The sequence below is a fragment of the Myotis daubentonii genome, chromosome 4 (genome assembly GCF_963259705.1).
Source record: "Myotis daubentonii chromosome 4, mMyoDau2.1, whole genome shotgun sequence".
In the NCBI taxonomy this organism is placed as follows: Eukaryota; Metazoa; Chordata; class Mammalia; order Chiroptera; family Vespertilionidae; genus Myotis; species Myotis daubentonii.
This window is the reverse complement of record NC_081843.1, coordinates 86,635,224-86,655,677: the sequence shown is the minus strand read 5'-3', so window position 1 is coordinate 86,655,677 and position 20,454 is coordinate 86,635,224. Positions and strand designations below refer to the sequence as shown.

The window sequence follows — 20,454 nt, the reverse complement described above, 5'->3', positions numbered from 1 at the left end:
CTTTTAGGTCCCATACACTGTATTCAAATAGTCTTTCTCTTCTGTCACAGTTCCCTACTCATACCAACCAGACTGTCATTCCTTAACTGAGCCATGATTTCTGGTGCCTCATGTTATGCAAACGTTGCTCCTTTAGCCTGGCTTTCCCTGGATGGCAAACTCTCCTACTCCTCTCTGCTTCCATAGTTTAGTAAATGCCTCATAGACGGTGTTATAAACATCATAAGTGTGTTAATTATGTGTAAGTGAACGACTAAATGTCTTAAATGTCTTAAGTTTCAAACCCAAGAAAGTGGGATAAAAATAACATAGAAATAGAGCCATTGGAAAAAGGAAGTTGTTTTGGGATGAAGAAGAGTGGACACCATTAATATAAGGAATTAATGATAAATAATGGACAAAAATAGGTTTACAGTTGTGAGTACACAAAACAGTTTATTCCTGTATTATCATTTATTAATTGTTGTATTATTTTCCATAAGAACAACGGTAGACCTGTATGTACTAATTAATGAGTACAAAAAAGTGTCAATTTCCAGGATGCAATTAAGTGCTACAGATCTGAAGCTCATTTACGAATGATGAACATGTACTAATTAATGATTGTGAGACACAGTGGGATAAGAAAGTGCAGATTTATAGAAGCGTGTAAGTGCTACAGAGGGTGAGGGGCTATCCTTTGGGGAAATGCAGTATGCTAAGGGGTGAGAAGAGGAGCTGGTAAAGGAGAGGCCTGTGAGTAGGAGGGAACAGAGAACACAACAATGATAAAAGCTGGGAGATGAAAACCACTGTGCACTTCGTCTAATAACTGGCAACATGCCTTCCACTTTATGGAAGTGGAATCTATTTATTTCAAGTCTTGAATCAACGGATTTTCAGGGGTCAATATGAATGGGAGATAGATTTCAGAATATTAAGGCAACACAACATGGTAAAGAAATGTGGAGGACAGATGTAGATCTTTGGGGAGATATAACTTATTGAAGAATTTTAAATGCAAAAAAAGGGAAAATGCATATCTTTTGAAAGATAGCATAGACTTGTACATTATTAAAGTGGACAGTGAGATGCTTTCCCCTGTAGTCCACAAGGACACAAATTAGGGCTCACATACTGTCTTTTCCACTAACCATTTGATCTGAGATCTGTTATTTCACAGATTATGCATCGTTTGAAATCAAGAACATTGTTTTATGATTTTATTATATTTCCTGCAATGCTTCACCCAGGGATAGCTACACAGAAAAGTTTAGTAATTCAGTATTTGAATAAAAATTGGTTGCAGTTTAGTTGCTCATTCCTAGGGAGACTAGAGCATTAATTGTATTATCACTTTACAAGTGTTAATAAAATGGCAACCCACAGCTATATGTTGTGAAAATGAGGAAAAGTACAATTTCACTTCTAAAGCCCTATTCAGACCAATAGGTGATCTGTTAGGATGCCAAGAATAACCCTAGACCCTCAGAGGCCTCATATATGTTAAGATGAATTGCCACCTGTCCTGAGTTTCTGAGATGGTGTCATGAGAAAATGGCAATGTTGTTAGATAAATATCTAGATGCAGATGAGGGAAGTGGGGATGACTACATACAGAGGGAAGAATTGCCACAGATGACAGTGCAAATACTGAGTGAGAGGAAGGTTCTATTTAGAAGTCTCCGCAACTTAGAAAGCTGCAGAACATGACAATAAACACAGGATTGGATTGTGCTGAGAAAACGAGCTAATAATAGTGTATGATCTGCAAACCTGCTTATCAGTCTTAATTATTTTCTAAGTTGTATCATCATTTAAATGATATTTAAGTCTGTCTAATATTTTCTGTGCTGGCCTCTAGCAATTCATATTCCAGAAATCGTTTAATTTAAGCAACCCCCCACAAAGACCTCTCAAATGATCTGGCAAACCAGCGCTAACATCTGTATGGCACATCAATTGAGATATATTCAAAATGCTGTGCACTGTAATATCACAGGGGTTTTCAAAATGAGCTTAAAGTTTTTCGAAATTCTAGAAAATATGCATGTGACTGGGTAGCTAAAACTCAGGACCAATGACCAATGTGAATATAAGCTAACTAGAGGCCCAGTGCACAGATTCGTGCACCAGTGGGGCCTCTTGGCCTGGCCTGTGCCCTCTCACAATCTGGGACCCCTTGGGGGATGTCAGACTGCCTGTTTCAGGCCAATCCCCACAGGCCAAGCTGAGGGACCCCACAGGTGCACAAACCTGTGCACCGGGCCTCTAGTCTGCATATAAGATCTTTGGTTAATCTCTTCCTCCCTCCTCCCCTCCCCCAGTCCCTCTGAGATTCATCAGCCTGTTCCATGTTTCCATGCCTGCACATTGAGTGTCTGCCTCCTGGTGGTCAGTGCGCATCATAGCTACTGGTCGAACAGTTGAATGTTCACTTAGACTTTTATATATAGAGATTTTTAAGTGTAAATGTTTCCATTAAAATTTAACTCTCACTTTTCCCAGACAATGTATCTGTGGGAAAATAAATGTTTCTTTTCAAGAGTGACAGTGTCCTCAAGTTAAATCTACCATTTATCTTCAGATTGCATGATTTCCCTCATCATTCTTTCTAAATTCTAGAATGATACAACAAACGAATATCATTGGTTTTATGACATCATCAACTCTAGAGATAAACTAAATTGATTTTCTATAAAAGCTCCCTCTTCTCTTTGTCCACTCTTATACTTACATATCACTGGCAATGGAGGAGTTCCGGGACATAGACTTTGGAGAGAGGTCATAATCGCTGTCGGATCGATACAGAAACGACTCGCGACGTTGACTGTGGACAAAGTTTGCTTGGAGAATTAGCCCAGATCCTGGGCTGGTCATGGGATCCAAGGGACTCCGTCCCGCAGATGTGCCATTGTCCACATCAAAACTATAAAGGAAGGAGAAGAAATGGCATTGAAGTGAATACTTGCATGTTGACATTTTAGTAAAGGGAGAGTTCAGTTTAGGAATTGACAGTAGGAAAATTTATAGCTGATTCCTGGTATTAAAAAACAATAATACTACAATACACAAAAGTAAAGGAACACATTGACCTCATACTCTTGTCTTCCTAAGCTTTGGGATACTTGATACTTTTGTTAACCAACTCGATACAAGACATAGGTCTCTCTACCAAGGATGGGGAACATCCGGCCGGTGGGCTATATTAAGGCCCGTGAAATCATTTGCTCTGGCCCTGCCAAGATATCAGTGGTGAGTTAATTAAATATTTGACCAAATATAGCAGGCTAATTTTTAAGCTGATAATTTTGTAGGCCCTCGAATGTTACAAATATTCAAATGGCCCTTGGCAAAAAAAAAAAAAAAAAGATTCCTCAACTCAACTTTAGTTAAAAGGAATCATTCTGAAAAGAATAATTCTCCTAAGTACAGAATTCCTTTCGGGAAAAGAACAAATACATAGTCATTGACTAAATATTTGGGTTCAATTCAACAAGTACTTTCTTATATACCCAATATCATTGCTTCCCTAAACCTGGGCTGGCTTTTCTCCCTTTCTTCCTATACTTATCCAATCATCAATTTCTATTGTAGCCACTTCCCTCCATTCACTGCCAATACATTGAGTCCAGGGTTCCATCAATTCTCACCTACATTATTATAATAACAGTCTTTAAATTAGTCTCTTGGATCCATTTTCTACCCTGGACCAAGAGTGATTCTTCTTAAATGATAAATCTATGTCATTTATCAATTTAAAACCTTTCAGTAGCTCATTATTGTCCTCAGGATAAAGCCCAAATTTCTTGGCTAGAGAGAAAGAGTCCTATTAATCCATCTTCAATTATAGTTGACCATTTCCCCAGCCTCAACATTGCAACTCCACTCATATTGAACCACCATGTCAGGCAATCACTGCCAAAGCTTCAGTGACCTAACTGTATCCATCCTTGAGGATTTAGTCTTTGCTTGAAAGGCATGAGATGCCCTTCTCTGTGCTCCCAAGACACTTTCCCACTCCTTATCTGTAGCATTAACCAGGAATAGAAGGTCTTACTACTTGGTCTTCATTCCTAGACTGTGAGCTCTCTGAAAATGGAGGCTCTGAGTGTTCTTAGCACTTCAGAAACCATTACTAAGCGGTTTTAATGAATGCCTGAATGAATGAAAGGCATTGTGCTTGGCAATACAGCTTTTAGAGTTGAGGGAAAAAAGAACCACACATGCACAGTTTTTAACATCTAGATAAACGTTCCACAAAGAGCTTTCTAGTCAAACATCAACCAGTATTAAAATAAAGACACCTCGCATGTGTTCTTTCAAGAGGAGGGTGATAGCCGAAACCGGCTTGGCTTAGTGGATAGAGCATCGGCCTGCGGACTGAAAGGTCCCGGGTTCGATTCCGGTCAAGGGCATGTACCTGGGTTGCGGGCACTTCCCCAGTGGGGGATGTGCAGGAGGCAGCTGGTTGATGTTTCTCTCTCATCAATGTTTCTGACTCTCTGTCTCTCTCCCTTCCTCTCTGTAAAGAGTCAATAAAATATATTAAAAAAAAAAAAGAGGAGGGTGATAGCTCAGGCATGTGGTTAAAGATTGTTGAGTGGATAAATAAATAAATGAATTCAAGTTTAGTTGTTACTAACGTTTTTCTCAGTAGAACCTTTATCCAGACTATTAACCAGCTAATTTCAAAACATTATTTTATTTTATCTATTGGAATTGTTAATAAAGAGTGTTATAACACAAATATTAGAAGCCAAAGTGGAAGAAAAAGCTAGGGGTTGAATGTTACATGGATCACCTATGAATCTATGATTAAATAAGAATATTGACTCTAAATCAATCCACCTATTTAAAAAAAAATAGGAAAAACTCATAATGTAGCTTTACCAGTCACAGACATGTCTTCCAATTTAACATTTTCTTAGAATTGTGTCACTTTATAAATGCATTGCTTTGGTCCTTGAAGGACAATGAGAGATTAATAGACTCATTTTATAGAAAAGAATACTAGCTTCTAGGAAAGTTTGTTAACTGGCCAAAGTTACTGAACTAACTGGATTCAATCATCTATTGTTTCAGAAGTTCTTCCAGTTCTAATGTATATTATGTAAACCACAAATGTGTGCTAGTAACTGTGACACCCAAACTTGGGAACATTTGTTTCACCTAGAAAGGTGCCACTTCATGTATGTGGGAATTTTGGCAATCCTGAGAAAGGCCACAGGGGAAAGGGACCTCTAATCATTAAAGAGACGGATTGGGGGGTCTCTGAAAAGCTCTTCATGGATATGCTTAATTAAATAAGCATTTACTAAGCACCTAATATGAGCACACCAAGATACAAAAACTGAAAAAGATAAGATTAATCCAGGCTGGGATATCTGAAAAGTCTTATAAAAGAAAAGTATTTTATTTAAAGAGGGATTTTGAAGGCATTGAGTACACATCTGAAAGGCATGCAAGACCTCTGAATAGGAGGAGGGTAGGAGGAGATTTCTGTTTTAAGACGGTAGTCATGGAAGCTCTTCAGTGTGAGGATGACTTAATCACGTGACCACATAAAAAGGAGTTATTTTTATTTCTCTTGAAAATTAAGATATTCTTAGTGCTTTATTTATTGTAAATTTTATTACATTTATTGAGGTGACATCTATATATATAAAAACCTAAGCGACCATTACGACTGGACAACCGGATGGCTGGCTGGTAGCTATGATGCGCCCTGACCACCAGGGGGCAGATGCTCAACACAGGAGCTGCCCCCTGGTGGTTAGTGCGCTCCCATAGCCAACCTCTTGCGGCTAGCCAGCCAACCTCCCGCAGTCCCTACCCCTGGCCGGCCCCGATCGGCTCCGATTGCAGGCCGAGGGACCCCATCTGTGCACAAACTTGTGCACCGGGCCTCTAGTTGGTTAATAAAATTATATAGGCTTCAAGTGAACTATTATATAATACCTTATCTATGCATTGCATTGTCTATAGCCATACCATCCTGAACACACACAATCTTGTCTGTTCTTCCATTAAAAAAAAAAAAGTGAGTATCCCCTCCTTGCTATGCATTATCAAAAATATAGGAAATAGCCGAAACCGGTTTGGCTCAGTGGATAGAGCATCGGCCTGCGGACTGAAGGGTCCCGGGTTCAATTCCGGTCAAGGGCATGTGCCTGGGTTGCGGGCATATTCCCAGTGGGAGATGTGCAGGAGGCAGCTGATCGATGTTTCTCTCCCATCGATGTTTCTAACTATCTATCTCTCTCCCTTCCTCTCGGTAAAAAATCAATAAAATATATTTAAAAAAATATAGGAAATAAAGGAGTGCAATTTTTAGTTTAATTTTCTTCGCTCAATTGAGTAAATATCAATATAACCCCCAAATCAGCAATTTGTGTTTTTTATTATTATATTTTTCTAATGACATTAAGCAAGTCTTAACTAACAGAGACTCTCCACTATAAGGTTTAGAAAAATAATGATAAATATCTTAAAACAATTGACATTACCTATTAAGAGAAAAAATATTAATAGATCACAAAATGCTTAATATGGGATATTTCAGGGGCTTTGCTACTTTTCTTTGCAGGCTGTAATATAACATGTTGTCCGCTAGATGGAGATCATTTTCTTAAATAAGGAAAATCTATTGTAAATTAACTTTTAGGCCTAAAGTTGTTCTTACAGACTCATGACAGACAGGGGGACCTAGAGTTACACTATGTGAAATAAGTCAGAAAGAGGAAGAAAAGTAACATATGATTTCACTTATATGTGGAAACTATAGAACAAAATAAACGAACAAACAAAATAGAAACAGACTCATAGATACAGAGAACAGTCTGATGTTGCCAGAGGGAAAGAGGGGTTGGGTGGCTGGGTAAAAATGGTGAAGGGATTAAGAAGTAAACATTGGTAGTTACAAAATAGTTACAGGAATGAAAGTTATAGTGTAGAGGATGTAACCAATAATATTGTAATAACTATGCATGGTGCCAGGTGGGAACTGCAAATATCGGAGGGACCACTTTGTAAAGTATATGATTGTCTAACCACTACGCAAACATCTGAAACCAATACAAAATAATATTGAATGTAAACTATAATTGAAAAATAAAATATAAAAAAGACTCATGAAAACATCTTAAATGATATGCAAAAAATAAAATCTCACAATTTATAGGAAGTAATGACCAAATATTGATAAAATTATGTCAATCTAAAAATACTAGTGTTAGCTTTACCAACAGATTGAGAATACAGATCTAAAGATGGTCACTGATATTTTATTAGACTTTTATTTAAAAAACAACAACAACAAAACCTTGAGAAGCCTTAATTGAATTTCCATAAATAAAAATGGAAAACCTATTGTGTTGGGGTAAGGTAACAGCAGTATCACTAATGGTCTGGGGAATGACTCTAAATGTTGGTAACAACTTTATTCAGAATACAGTTTTTGGAGGGAGGTGCATCCAGGCTCTGAGGTTATTTGCAAGGTTGATTTCCATTACATTAAATGTTCCAATAAAAAAATTCATTACCAAGAAAGAGTAATTCAGTAATATTACAGAATCCCTAGACAGAAGCATTTGCAAATGCCAGTATTGGTGGATGATTTTGCAGAAAAACAGACTTTGCATTATGAAAGATTCAGTGAGCAAACTTTTATAGTTTCTCCTACAACCTTAGATTAGAATTTGAATAAATACAGATTTGAACATAGTACTTCTCCAAAAGGCAATATAACATAAAGCCATAGAGAAGAAAAAGAACAAAACATGTCACATCTGTATTAAATATTATCTATAATAATAAAATGGTAATATGCTAATTAGACCAGACGTCCTTCTGGACATCCTTCCGGATGACCTTCCAGACCAGTTCTCAACCTTCTGCCCCTTTAAATACAGTTCCTCATGTTGTGACCCAACCATAAAATTATTTTCATTGCTACTTCATAACTGTAATGTTGCTACTGTTATGAATTGCAATGTAAATATCTGATATGCAGGATGGTCTTAGGCGACCCCTGTGAAAGGGTCGTTTGACCTCCAAAGGGGTTGTGACCCACAGGTTGAGAGCCACTATTCCAGACGATGCCAGGGCTGTGAGAGAAGCCCGGGTCCTGGGTGCCTGCCAGTGGCCGGAGGGAAGCTGGTACCAGTAGCTGGGGGAGGAAGGCCTACTCTTGCACGAATTTCATGCATCAGGCCTCTAGTATAAATAACTTATTAAATTGTGTTATATAGGCAATCAGAGAATTTGATTTAGACAATGAATATAAAGGAAGTGTAAGAAGCTGAAGGATATGTTTCCTTGAAGGGCAGATAAAAAATGTCCAGACAGCGTAGAGTTAGGGTGGGAACCACAGACGGAATGTTTGTGTCTCTCAAAATTTATATGCTGAAATTTAATTCCCAATGTGGTCTTATTTGGAGATGGGGCCTTTGGGAAGTGATGAGGTCAGGAGGGTGGAGCCCTCATGAATGGAATTAGTGCCTTATAAAAGAGGCCCAGAGAACTCCCTTGGCCCTTCCAACATGTAAGAAGTGGGCCCTTACCAGACACTGAATCTTCTGGTGCCTTGATCTTGGGCGTCCCTGCCTCCAGAACTGTGAGAAATAAATTTCTGCTGTTTATGAACCACCCCATCAATGGCAATTTGTTACAGCCGCCTGAAAAAACTGAGAGGATGGGGGCGGAGGGTGTGTAGTACAAGTGAAGCAGCGGAAGCAAACCCAAGAAGGAATAAGTAAGGCATGTGTATAAAACAGGACATTTAGTCTGGCTCAATTTGAGGGTTCATATTATTAAAGAATAGCAGGGACCTATAAAAATGGTCATTTCATATGGTTCAACCTAATAGGTAGGGCTAAGTACGTTTATGGAAAGTTTGGTGAGGAGTGTCAGAAAAATAATCTTATTATATAGAAATATGTGGAGAGGCACATACCAACTTTTAACATTGACCTCAGGGGCGTGAGATGGGGAGGACTATTTGCTATACTTACAAATTTTTTATTGACTAAAATAAGCACAGTGATTTTGAAATGAAAAAGAAATCAACAAGTATAAAAATAAATAACTAAACCAAAGCACTATCCCCTTCCCACCGAAAGGCTTATTAATCAACTCCTTCAAATATTAGAACTAAGGAGCTCCCCTTGGGAATGGTTAGGTCTGGGGCAAATCAAGGTAATCCTTCTTCATTCAATGAGTAGTAATATCCGAATATAATAAGGATGGTGATAATAATAACTAGAATGGCGAGAATGGTAATAAAACTCTTGGAGCACTTTCCATGTGCCAGGCATTGAGCTCTATGCTTCATATACATTATCACTGAATCTTCACAATAACCCTTTGAAGTAGGCACGATGCTTTCCATTTGACCCACAAGGAAGTTGAGGCATAGAGAAGTGGCTCTATGTTAAATGATGTGTTCAAGGTTATATAGTTTGTAAGTGGGTTTCCAGCTCAACCAGTGTGACTGTAGAGCCTGGGAGAATGGCCCTGTGTTTATGTCTCTATTGCACAGCCTCCTGTTAACCATTAACCATCTCTTAGCTTCCTCGCCTGGATGCAGCTTCAAATGCTAACTCTTTGAAAGTAACATTCTGATCAACTTATAAGACCAAGGCTAATTCTGGGATGAGGTTTTAATGCAACTCCTGTTGGGAGGTGGGGAAGGACCAAAAATGTTCCCGTTAGGATGGGGGTTAGACAGTGTAGGTTAATGTCACCCCTTGGTTCTGCCACTTTCTAGTTGCGGGCTAGGGGCATGTTTCCTGTACTTTTCTAAGCCTCCATTTCCTGATATCTCACTCTAGGCCACTATATGGATTAGAAGAGAAAAAATGTTAGCATGCTGCCTGGCAGCTAGTATATTCCCAATATCTAGCAGCTATTGTTATTTTTATTGTTATTGCTCTCTATCCCTGAGGGGGACTTGTCATCTAGGTCATCCTCTCTACCTGAGTACATTGCTTTGCGAACAACCCAAAGGGAGAGGTGAGAGAGAAAAGGAACGGATCACTGGCCAGTCAAGTCACCCGAATCACCCTGACCATCAATGAGGTGACAGATGCTGGAGTCAGATTGTTCAAAAAACTTTAACTGCCTTTACATCTCCACCCCGCTCCACAGTCCCAGGGAGATAACATTGGGCGGAGGGTGGAGACTGTTGATTTTTCTCTAGATGGTCCTCACTGAGGAGAAAGAACAATTTCCTGCTGGGAACCGTGGAAGACATGGAGGTACCAGCAGCCTGGGTGGGACTCCACTGAATATAATGAGCAGAAACAGCCTCTCAGACCTTAGGTCTCCAGCAACTGGGTGTACCCTGGGGACTTCAGGTCACAGTTACACTGCTATTTATTTTCCTGTGCCCGAATCTCCCCTGTATAATGAAACCCCTGCAGTTGGTTATATAACAGCATCCATGTTGATGCTTGCCACTCAGGGGGAGGGGGGATGGTTCATCCTTAAGCTTAAGTGTAACCAAAGTTGGATAATTACTAAAACATATGATTTCTCTTTATAATAGTTTATTTATTGTTATCAATGCCACAGAACTATGAAACCTGTTCCTAACTAATGCCAGTGATATTTCTCATTCAAGATTTCCCTGAGATCAAATAGCTTCTCTGGAATTAACAGAAACTGCTTCTCAAAATTCTTTACTTTAATATTTACTTTGATCAGATTAACCACAGAGCTGAGACTGTAGGAAATAGTATTTTACAGTGGTAGGCACAAATGGCAATCTTCCTTAATCAATAAAAATCTGCATCTCGAATTTAAATGGGATGCCCTGAGAGGACATGATATTTAGCCACGTCAGTGAATCATACAGGTAAGCGAAGTATGCATGGTAGCTTGCAGAATATATATATATTTGCACAGAGGACTAACATTTAAGCACAGGAACATTTTACCCTTTATTTTCACAGATGGATCTTATAAACAAAAGCCTGAAACAAAGGTGCAAGGTGCATGCTTATTTATCAGTAGAAATATTAGATGATTTCTGGAAACATTTGTTTCTGACTCGTCAGTGATGCTCCCAAGTAACATAAGGCAATAAAGGGATTCAAGATGAAAATCATAGCACGAGTTTGATATTTTGACTAGAAACCAGAAGGGACAAGCTGGACTTGCTTAGTGGGTTTTTGCCAAATGAGATGGGATACGGCCATTTTTTTCTCAAAAAATGCTTATGAGATCTAAAACTTTGAAAGCCCAAACCTAGAATTGTTTTATTTGAGGTTTATAGGTTATTTTTAAATGATTTTCTTAAATGAAACTTTCCTTAACAGAAACTCTGCTTAAAAAAGGATCTCAAATGGGTCCTAATGTTTGCCTGCAGTGCAGCTGGGAGGCAGAGGCAAAGCCTGCAGCCAGCAGACTAAGGTCCATGTTTGCAGCAATTCTCTAGAAATGATCCACAGCTTGAGTCGTAAATATACATTTAACTTGAACATGTGCTCACAGTGGAAAGTCTCTGTTTTTGTAGTTGTTGGTAGCCCTTCATTTATCTGAAAATTTCATTCAGGCTCCTCTGTGATTAGAATAAAGCAAGCAAGCATGCATTCCTTTCCCCTGCATCCTGGTTTCATTTGCGGATCTCACAGGAAGAATGCGCATGGGAAGAGCAGTGCGCATGTGAGTTCCTGCTTACCGCCTCCGAATGGTTTCCCATTTTACTCAGAGAAAAAACAGTTGGGGCCAGAGCAGGCCATCCCCAAATATCCCACCAGAGAATATTGGTTACTTTGAAATAAAGTTGCTGGACTAGCAGCTGATGTAAGGGCACCTCCGCCCTCCCTCGTCTCCTCAAATACAGGAAGTAAATCTTCCCCATGGAAGGTGCCCTCCTAGCTTGAGGGGGACTAAGAGAGATGCCCTTATTGCTAAAGTTAAGCAATCCAAGGCAGAAAAGCTGACATAAACAAAAGTGGGTTATTTCTTTATTAAATTTACTATCGGAACCCAAACTTTGTTTAGATTTCTCACTAAGGAACACCCAAACCTAAGTGTCTTTGTCCTTTGTCATCTTAGCAGATATATTGTTTGTCTAAAAAGTATAAAAAGCTGCCGGTTAGCCCTGACTGGTTTGGCTCAGTGGATAGAGCATCGGCCAGCGGACCAAAGGGTCCCGGGTTCGATTCTGGTCAAGGGCATGTACCTGGGTTGCGGGCACATCCCCAGTAGGGGGTGTGCAGGAGGCAGCTGATCGATGTTTCTCTCTCATCAATGTTTCTAACTCTCTATCCCTCTCCCTTCCTCTCTGTAAAAATGAATAATATATATATGTGTATATGTGTGTGTGTGTGTGTGTGTGTATATATATATAAAGCTGCCGATTCATCCTTTCTTGGAGCATCATTTATAATCTCACATGCGCACATATTGATTGGGTTTTCTCCTGTTGACCTGGTGTTAGGTCAATTTTATTATTTGTCCTGCTATAGGAATTGAAGAAGAGTAGAGGGGGAAATTTCTCTTTCTCTAACAATACAATGTCCTCACAGTGGACCGGCCCGTCCTGAGTAATGTGAGCCCCTGAGAACTCTCCAATCGCATCCTGTACCTATACCCTCTTGCTCACTGTGCCTTAGCCTCTTACCTCCCTGTCTGTCCTTTGAACACGTGTGTATGCATCCTCCCCAGGGCCTTTACACTTACAGTCCACTCTGCCTGGAATATTCTTTACCCAGATATCAGTTCAATGTCACCTTCATGGTGAGACAGTCCCAGGCTACCCTATTTAAAACTGTCACCCTAATCTCCTGGCACTTTCTAGCCTCCTAGTGAGAGAAACTGTTGTGCACTGTTGGTGGGGATGCAAACTGATGCAGCCACTATGGAAAACAGTGTGGAGCTTCCTCAAGAAATTAGAAATAGGACTACTATATAATTCAGCAATCTCAGTTCTGGGTATACCTTCAAAGGAAATAAAATCTCTATCTGTACCCTCCCCACATGTTCATTGCAATATTATCTAGAAATAAGCAAGACATGGAAACAAACTAAGTGTTCATGAACCAATGGACAGATAAAGAAAAAGTGATTCACACACACAATGTAGTATTATTCAGCTATAAAAGAAAGGAAATCCTGCCATTTACAACAATATAGATGAAACTTAAGGGTATTATGCTAAGTGGCATAAGTCAGAAAAACCAAGACAAATACTACATGATCTCACTTACATGTGGAAAAAAACAAACTTGTAGATACAGAGAACAGGTTGGTAGTTGACAAGGTTTGGAGGTGGGTGTGGGGGAAATAGGCGAAGGTGGTTATAACTTCCAGTTGTAAGATGAGTAAGTTCATGGATATAATGTATAGCGTAATGACTATCTATAATAATAAAAGTATAATATGCTAATTAGACCGGACAGCCAAAAGACCTTCCAGACGTCCTTCTGGACGACCTTCGGGACGAAGCCGGGCTGCTGTTGCAGCTGCGAGGGCCGAGCCCCTTACATGAATTTCATGCATCGGGCCTCTAGTCCTATCTAATAAAAGAGAAAAATGGTAATTGGTGTACGACGATACCCTTTTCATTGGCTAATCAGGGCTATATGCAAATTAACTGCCAACTAAGATTGGCAGTTAACTGCCAACAAGATGGCGGTTAATTTGCATATGTAGGCACAATGCAGGGAGGAAAAAGGGAAAGCAGGAAGAAGCCCCCTGCCACTGACAGTGATCGGAAACCCAGGGGGGAGCTATGATCGGAGAATCAGGCGCCTTTTCCACCCTGGCCAGTGATAGCAGGAAGTAGGGGTGGAGCCAGCGATGGGAGCTGGGCACGGTCGAAGCTGGCAGTCCCAGGAGCTAGGAGTCCCTTGCCTGGGCCTAAAGCGAAGCCCACAATCGCGGGGCCGCTGCAGCTGCGTGTCCCCACTGCCCGGGCCGGACGCCTAGGCCAGAGGTGTTAGGCCTGGGCAGGGGCGGAGCCTGCAACCGCGGGGAGCTGGGGGTCCCCTGCCCAGGCCTGACACCTCTGCCAGAGGCCTCAGGCCTGGTCAAGGGGCCGATCCGGTGATTGGTGATCGGAGGGTGATGAGGGTCAACTCCTCTGGCCGAGGCATCAGGCCTGGGCGGGGGGCTGAGCCGGGGATTGGGGGGATATGATGGTCCCCTTGCACAGGCCTGAAGCCTGGGTCAGAGGCGTCAGGCTTGGGTGGGGTGTGGAGCAAGTGATCAGAGGGAGATGGGGGTCCTCTGCCCAGGCATGATTCCTGGGCCAGAGGCCTCAGGACGGGGCGGGGGCCAGAGCCAGTGATCAGGGGAGATGGGGGACCCCTATCCAAGCCTGACACCTCTGGCGGAGGCGTCAGGCCTGGGCAAGGGGCCGATCAGGCGATCAGAGGGTGATGGGGGTCTACGCCTCTGGCCGAGGCATCAGGCCTGGGCAAGGGGCAGAGCCAGCAATCGGAGGGGTCTGGGAGTCCCCTGCCCAGGCCTGATGCCTGGGCCAGAGGCATCAGGCCTGGGCTGGGGGCAGAACCAGTGATGTGGGGAAATGAGGGTCCCCTGCCCAGGCCTGACGCCTCTGTCTGAGGCGTCAGGCCTGGGCAAGGGGCCGATCCTGCGATTGGAGGGTGATGGGGGTCAACGCCTGAGGGCTCCCAGTTTGTGAGAGGGGGCAGACTGGGCTGAGGGACACTCCCCCACACACACCCAGTGCACGAATTTCGTGCACTGGGCCCCTAGAAGTTAATAATACTGTACTGTATTATAACAAATTTCAAATTGCTAAGAAAACAAATTTCAAAAATTCTCACCACAAAAAAATAATTGTCACTATATGAGGTGTTGGATCAGTTAACTAACCTTATTGTGACAATCATTTTGCAATATATTATATACATGTATAAAATCACTAGGTTGTGTGTATAAAAATTACAAAGTGTTTTATGTCAATTATAGGTCCATAAAACTGGAAAAAATAAAGTTGCCATTAAAAGATATAATTGTGCCCTGGCTGGTGTGGCTCAATGTTTGGAGCCTCTGCCTGGACACCAAAGGGTTGAGGGTTTGATTCCCAGTCAAGGGCTGTATCTGGGTTGTGAGTTTGCTCTCACCTCCAGACAAGGTGTGTGTCTTTCTCACATCAATGTTTCTCTCTCTCTCCCATCCCTTCCTCCCTTCCACTCTCTGGAAAGCAATGAAAAAAAATAATTTCCTTGGGTGAGGATGAACAAAAAAGTAAAATAAAATAATTGCCTTTTTCTAGTGTCTTTTCCTTTTTTAAAAAATGTATTTTATTGATTTTTCACAGAGAGGAAGGGAGAGAGATAGAGAGTCAGAAACATCGATGAGAGAGAAACATCGATCAGCCGCCTCCTGCACATCTCCCAGTGGGGATGTGCCCGCAACCCAGGTACATGCCCTTGACCGGAATCGAACCTGGGACCTTTCAGTCCGCAGGCCGACACTCTATCCACTGAGCCAAACTGGTTTCAGCTCTTTTCCTTTTTATTTTTCTTCCCAGCATTTATCAGCCTTTGCTAAACTTTTAAAATTCTGTTTATCTTACCCTTATCATTGAATTGTAAGCTCTACAAACGCAGAGATTTTGATCTGCTTTGTTCATTAATGTATCCCAGCACCTAGAATAGTGTCTGGCACATGGTAGTGGCTCAGTAAGTATTTGTATTATGAATGCATTAATATCATTGGATTCAGCACTGCTTACTATATCCTGGTTATTATTTACTATGGAAGCCTATATGGCTCTACTTCAAATGAATGTTATTATTACTATTTTTTTTTAATTATTTTGGCTAGGAATCACTTTTTTAAACAAAGAATCTTATCACCAATGAGGTTCATTAGTTTGTTGAATGAATCATCTGGAAAGGCACTAAGAAGGCTGGCGTGTTAAAAGGCATTTTAATAGGGGTTATTCTGAATATACTCCTGTCTGACCACCACTCAGCCATGGAATCAAGGGTGGGTTCCAGAATTTATGGCACATGAAGGGCATGCAATTTGGAGAGTCCGCTTTTAAAAATGCAAAAAAAAAAAAAATTCTTACTTTTGCAAATTTTACAAAACTTATAACTATGTGAAGTGGTTACTACTCCTCCCTTCCCAAGCTTGGAAATGGCCTAGGCCAGTTATGGACCTGTGCTTGATCTTCATTAGTTTCACAGTAAACCTGCATTTCAGACAATGTTAGCCAGGAAAAACAATGAAATGGCTGAAAGTGGAAAGGAGTACCATATTTTTTCCTAAAAGGTAAATTAGTATTAATAGAAGTTAATTTTTTTATTTCCTTCCTTCCTTCCTTCCTTCCTTCCTTCCTTCCTTCCTTCCTTCCTTCCTTCCGTCCTTCCTTCCTTCCCTCTCTCTTTCTCTCTCTCTCTATCTCCCTAATTTCCAAAACTTACTCATATTTTTCAGAATTTTTCTTTATATTTGTACATGTTCATTCTTCCAGATCAGTGATTATTAACTTGTTCTGGAGGAGTGGGAAGTGATTCCAGCAGGTTGGATATTAGAGTCACCTTGAAGGTCTGAAGAGGGATGTGCTTCAAACCACACTTGTCTCCACAAGATTATGATTTTTCTTTTCGAGGGGGGTGAATTTTTAAAATGTGGCTCTCAATGTCACCCTAACTATTTATGTTTTTAGACTTATTAAGAATTAAGTTCCAAATGACTTAATTGAATGAATAAGAATTATTAAATCATGAATTCCCTTGTGAAAATACTTGCCATTTAAAATAATATATAAACTAGATTAAATAAATCTAGGCAAGATGATAACTAAAAACAAAAACTGTAATAGTTCTACTATAATAGCCTTGAAAAATATAACAAATCTTATTCTTTCTACCCATGAATATGAAAACTCATACACATGTTTTTCTCTGGGTCTGGACTCTCCCTCAAACAGGTCAGGAAACAATTCAGACTCCCTACTATTATTTTGGAAAAGTGATATTACTCAGTTTCTAACCTCAAGGATCCAAGCAGATGGGTTTTCTACTTCAGTGGGGGTAAAAGGGAACAGAGAAGGGCTTCAGAGAGCTGTGTGGCCTGACTTAGATGGCATTTCTTTAGACCTACCAAGGTTACAACAATCTATATATATAAAAGGCTAATATGCAAAATGTCCCCTTGGGAGTTCGATAACTCACTATGCTGTACACTGACCACCAGAGGGCAGCGCGGAATGAAGGAAGGCCCCGGCCGGCAGCCTGAAGGCCCTGATCAGCCCTGATCGCTGGCCAGGCCTAGGGACTCTACCCGTGAATGAATTTTGTGCCCTGGGCCTCTAGTTATAACAATTTTATCCTAGTCCAGACTGCATGGCTCAGTGGTTGAACATCAACCTATGAACCAGGTGGTCATGGTTTGATTCCGGGTCAGGGTATATGCCTGGGTTGTGGGCTTGATCCCCAGTGTGGTGAGTGCAGGAGGCAGCAGATCAATGATTCTCTCTCATCATTGATGTTTTTATCTCTCTCTCCTTCTCCCTTCCGCTCTGAAATCAATAAAAAATATATTTGTTTAAAAAGAAATATTATCCTATGACTTCCATAAACAATCATTTTCTTCTGGAATCTTTAAAACTATATCATGAAGAATAAAAACAAGGATATGAACCCTCACACTAAACAGTATACATCTTGTTCTGTTATGGGCACATTAAGATAAGCTCTCCTTGTGATTTCTTATATTGGGTGAAATATATGTGCTTGCAAATTATCCTTCAGAGATTTTAGGACATTGGGGAGAGATGCCAAAGAGGCTGTGAGGTCTACGTCAACGATGATTTGAAGAGTAAAGCTATTTTTCACATTTCCTTGAAATGGTTTTGTATACAATCCTGACTAAAGACAAATGATCTTGGAAAAGCATAGAACTCACTAATCAGGACCATAAACATGGCAAGTTCTGCTTGCTGTCTGCCAAATTAGATTCTCCACTTGCTCCTGGGTATATAAGAAGTCCTCTTTTCTATGCTTCCCTTGCAATTAGACTTGACCATGTAACTGGATGTGAGCAGAAATATGGCAGCTCACTTTCAGGATTGGCTCATAACTCCTTCCATACTCCTTCCAGTGCTCTCTCCTTTGGTCGGCTGATGCCACAAGATGGGACGACCAGGTCCCTTAATGAGAGTAAGGAGAAGCACTTCCCTGTCATCCTAAATACTACCCTACACAATTACTTGGTGAAAAATGATCATATTTTTTTTAAAGACACTTAATTTTGGAGGTTTATTTATCAGTACAATACTAGTAATACTTAATGCACAACATTACACTAAACTAAATTGGCAGGACTGAAAGTGTATTCAACTGTCGAACATTTCACATTCAGTCTACCTCTGGACTGAAAAAAAAAAAGTGCCCCACAGAGGCCCAAATGAAACTCACTGTTTCTTTAATTTTACCATTTTCACACTTGTTTAGCTTCCACCACCCCATACCATTTTCCTTGGTTACATATATTTTCATTAAAACATTTCTTACCATCCAAGTGCTGAATAAGCGCTAGAGAATGCACTGATAACCACTGCACACAGTGTGGTTGTTCTGTGAAGGGTGAAAGCCAGTCCAGCTCTGTTCCGCCTATTGGCAGTCGGCAAGGCTGGGAACCCTTTTCTGGAGGATCAGCTCAAGCTTGACCTCTTCTCCAATCAACTCAAGTTGCAAAGCAATGTCACTGCTGACCTCCTTTGCTCAAACTTTAGCCATTAAAATTCCTTTTATTTTTATGCAATGATGTGCCTCGAATATTTGGATATATTCATCCATTTGGGCCAACTCATCTGTTTTCCGGAGGATCAGCTCAACTACGAAGCTAAGGCACGAATTTGTCTCTGGATCATAGAGGAGACGCAGGACGAGACGTCACCTTCCCTCAGGAGGTGGACCCATGCTCCACTTGAGACAATGAGGTCTCAGAAGTATCAGATCGAACGAGGCTTGCCGTAGTTAGAATGGGATTCTGGACCACATGAATGTGTACATTTCTAGGAGCATGGAGCACAGTTTGTGGAAAAATCTAGAAACATTTCATAGCTTACTAGAACCACTCACCACTCTTCACTTATTTTTTATTTTTATTTAGCTTATTTGCAATGGAAACAGGGCTGAGTTGGTTCTTTTGACTGAGGATGCTGAAGGTTGAATCAGATGCTAAAGGCCCTTCCTGTTCTGAACTCCTAGACTAATGCCCTCTAGTGCCAGGTGTGCTTCCGCAGAGGAAGGAAAGGGAGCTACTTGGGGCATTAACTCCAGCACCAGGGCTGGATCTTTGGCTATAGCTTCCGAAATAGTGGAGGAGCATGTGGTTTGTGCTTCCCTTCACTGAGCTTCACTGTAGGACTGGTCTGAGAAACATTATGTTGTCACCTTAGAAATAAAACTCAAATGATTATAGGCTGAAATGATGGAGCAGGTTGCAGAAACAAGTATACCCATTCCACAAATATTCCTCAACCAGCGCTGTTGCCAGATACCACTGGAAGGGATACCACTGAGAAGACACAGGGCTATAGTAATTGCATCCAGCTTCTGCTTCTAAGTTAAAATAGGATTTCTACCCGCCCTACTCTCCCCCCCCCCCCCCGCCCCCCGGCCAACCAAATTCATGGTGAGACTGTTTATAAATCCTATTGACATGCCAAATCCAAAGCTAAAAGAAATGCGTGATAGTTTTCTAAATACATTTGACCTTTTCTCTAATCATTTTAAGTTGGGAAGCGATGTCCTTGCTGACCTCCTTTGCTTAGACTTTAACTGTGTTTTCAAACTTCAGCCATTAAAATTCCTTTCATTTTATGCAATGATATATCTCAAGTATTTGGATATAATCATCAATTTGTGCCCACTTACCTATTTTCTAGATAAATTATGATAATTCAACTATGTGTATTTGTCTTTTTCTTTTTTTGTAGAAGTTATTCTGTAAAATCTTGGCTCTCATTTTTGGATTATTTCCCACTTATACTCCTTTTTAAAAATGACTTATGCTTTTTTAATGAGGAGTCCAAAGTACAGTGTAAACAAGGCCATCCATAATGGGACCGCCTTTCAACCCAGCAAAGACTTCTTCGCTCACTGGCTATAGATGGTCATACCAGAATCCTTAGATACAATATTTCCTAATAACACAGTAATTGTTTTGACTTCTGGCCTGTAAAATATTTAGTACTGCATTGTACCACCATGGTATGTAAATAGAACCTTAATCTCCAACCTGCCTATATACAATGAGTAGATAATTTAATTTGAAATGTACTTACTTTTACAGAACATGCACCTTATGAAACAAACTCTATTCTTTTATCATATTTTACTACAAAGACTAAAAAAGGAATAGATGTCAGTTTTTAAAACTTAGTTTGGAAGGAGAAAACCCTAACATGACTACATACTTTGTTGACCTTTAAAATTTAATTCTGACCAAATTTTGAAAAGGTCTAGAGATAGCTAT

The 20,454-nt window shown here is 40.6% G+C and overlaps 1 protein-coding gene across 7 annotated transcripts in view; it reads right to left on the bottom strand.

Moving 5' to 3' along the window:
* Window positions 1–20,454, bottom strand: part of PDE4D (phosphodiesterase 4D) — a 657,725-nt gene that overhangs the window by 193,948 nt on the left and 443,323 nt on the right. For all 7 annotated transcript variants that reach the window (XM_059694587.1, XM_059694588.1, XM_059694586.1 and 4 more), the window contains exon 2: window positions 2,717–2,908. In XM_059694587.1, coding sequence (XP_059550570.1) covers window positions 2,717–2,908 — 192 coding nt within the window. The remainder of the gene's footprint in view (window positions 1–2,716; window positions 2,909–20,454) is intronic.